We start from the raw sequence: 2,413 nt of genomic DNA, 5'->3' as shown, positions 1-2,413 counted from the left end.
ACCTCTCTTCTCTGGTCTGAGGTGCGAACCCTTTCGGCGCTGGCCGGCTCATTAGAATGAGGGTTCCAAGCGAACCAGTTTAGACCATGTTTAGACCCAGTTTAGACCACGGCTGAACACGAACCAGATTAGTCCTGTTTACGATAAACTGGGTCTAAACAGGGCTCGGCCTGGGTGGGGGACCCCATTAGCCATACCAGGTTTAGCCCGGTTTAGGGCGCCCCTAGAGCTCCGCCGTCGGTCGCGGCCGCGCTGGCTGCGGAAGCGGCAGCGTGCAGCCGCCATCCTCTGCCTCGGGCCGGACAGCACACCTGGCACACTTGCACCGCGCAACAACAGCCTCGCCGGTCAGGCGCACGGTGTTAGGGCGCGACGTCGGGCGCGGCGACAGACCAGCTGGCGGCGCCTGCGCCTGGCAAGAAGCGGAAGCGCGTGGATTTCAACCCGGCCGAAAGGTGCGCTCGCTAGTAGAAGTGGTGTTGGGTTGAGCAGTGGTACTCACTGCCCCTCACCAAATGCTTGCAGGCGATGTTCCTGGCCTCGCTCCCGACGTACCGCGCGAAAGATGAGGGGACGCGCTGGGGCTTCTGCAAGCAGATCTTCGACACCCACGGCGAAGCTGTCGGAAGAGCCGCCGGCGTGGACCCTCGAGACGGTCAAGATTGCCATGCACAACCTCGTCCTCGACCAGCGCGAGAAGAAGCAAGGCCGCTGACGCTTGCGCGTGCCGCGCTGAGAGCCGCGTCTCTCTCAGAGCAGGGGAGCTAGGCGGGGGGGAGGTGCGCGCTACGCGGGGGGGAGGGGGGGAGGAACCCCATTAGCCATACCAGGTTTAGACCCAGTTTATCGTAAACAGGACTAATCTGGTTCGTGTTTAGCAGTGGTCTAAACTGGTCTAAACTGGTTCGCTTGGAACCCTCCTATTAGAATAGCTGCCCTCTCGTCTTTCGCGTGCAGTTTTTCTTTTTTGACAATGGCAGCGGCGGCAGCGGCGGCCGCCTCTGCCTCGGCCGCCTCGGCGGCGGACGATGCGGCGGCCGATAAGTCGGCCAACACGGCCCGGCTGCGCTTCCTCCTGCAGAGTGCTCACGCGCACGCGTCGACGGCGCCGGAGCTCTCTCGGCATCTCGTGCTCGAGCTGCTGCGGCTCGCGCGAGGTGCAAACATGAAGCTACCGCAGCGGCTCCACCAGCGGCTCTGCGGCGACTGCGGCTCAATCCTCGTGCCTGGCGTCAACGCGCATGCCGCTGTGCGCTCACGGCCGCGCAAGCCGGCGGCGCGGCGGCGCCGCCTGCACGTGCAGTGTCTGTGGTGCGATCAAACGCAGGAGCATGCGCTGCCCGCTAGGAACAGCGCGCGCTCGGCGTCTCAGGCGTCAGGTGCGTCCGCGCGAGCCCCCACCGCCCGCTCACGGCGCGGCCAGGCGAGAGGCGCGGCCCCGGCGCCACCGCTGGCGGGCAGCACGGCGGAAGGGTCGGCGAGCGGCCTCTTCGGCTTTGACTTTGTGCCAGTGCAATGATGACTGTCGACTCATAGCTGTGAGCTGGGAGCTGTGCAGAGCTGTGAGTCGGGGGCGAGTGGTGGATAGAGGCTGGAGCTGTCGCGCGTCGGTGACGGTGTGTGTGTGCGGTGTACCCCGGTGCGACGTGCGTACCTAAAAGGGGGTGCAGAGCACGAGCAGCAGCAGCAGCAGCAGGGGAGGGAGGAGGAGGATCTTGAAGCAACGGGAAAATTTCTCTTCCACGGCGACCCGCACGCTCGACCTTGGCCGCCGGAATGCCCAGCCACACTCCACTGCTGCAGGTCCTCCTCGGACCTGCGCTCTTGCACGCGGGCATAGCGCCCGAGACACTTTCCTTCGTTTTTGGCAGCGAGGGATCCCTCCTCTCGGATCTGTGCGGGCGGCTCGTCTGCTGGTGCGCCTTTTATGCGCTGATCCACATCTTCTACCACATCTTTGCTCCGGGCGTTCGGGCCTTCTGCGAGAGGTGGTACCCCGACGCACCGACGAGTGCCGTGCCGCAGAAGCTGGTCGACAATATGATCGAGGCGCGCGCTCTCAAGCCGCGAAGCCCACCGCCCGCACCCGCCGCCCGGCGCCGGCGTCATAGAGAGCCGAGCCGTAGCTCGCCGCCGGCAGGTGTCGCACGCGGCCTTCCCGCTGTACGTGACGGTGCCGCTGCTGACCGACTTCTTCCAGGTGAAGGGCTGGTCGCAGGCGTGCGGTGGCATCGACGACTGCGGCGGGCCGGCGCGTGCGCTGCTCGGCTGCGCCGCCTACTTTCTGCTGCTCGAGTTCATCATCTTCGTGGACCACTACTACCTGCTGCACAAGTGGAGCGTGGGGAAGCGGCTCGGCCAGCACGCCTTCCACCACGTGTACAAGTGCGCCGCTCGCACCGCCGCCGCGCGC

At 65.6% G+C, this 2,413-nt stretch overlaps 1 protein-coding gene across 1 annotated transcript; it reads left to right on the top strand.

Moving 5' to 3' along the window:
• Nucleotides 1–1,776: 1,776 nt before the first annotated feature.
• EMIHUDRAFT_254679 (hypothetical protein) lies at nt 1,777–2,385 on the top strand (the record flags this gene model as incomplete). Its single annotated transcript, XM_005777320.1, has 2 exons — nt 1,777–2,031; nt 2,141–2,385. Coding segments are annotated over 2 exons (500 nt in total), but the record flags the coding sequence as incomplete, so codon positions are not given.
• Nucleotides 2,386–2,413: the final 28 nt, after the last annotated feature.

Source organism: Emiliania huxleyi (genome assembly GCF_000372725.1).
Source record: "Emiliania huxleyi CCMP1516 unplaced genomic scaffold EMIHUscaffold_2619, whole genome shotgun sequence".
NCBI classification, from domain to species: domain Eukaryota; phylum Haptophyta; order Isochrysidales; family Noelaerhabdaceae; genus Emiliania; species Emiliania huxleyi.
Note: the sequence above shows the minus strand (reverse complement) of the source record. Positions and strands in the feature narration are given on the sequence as shown.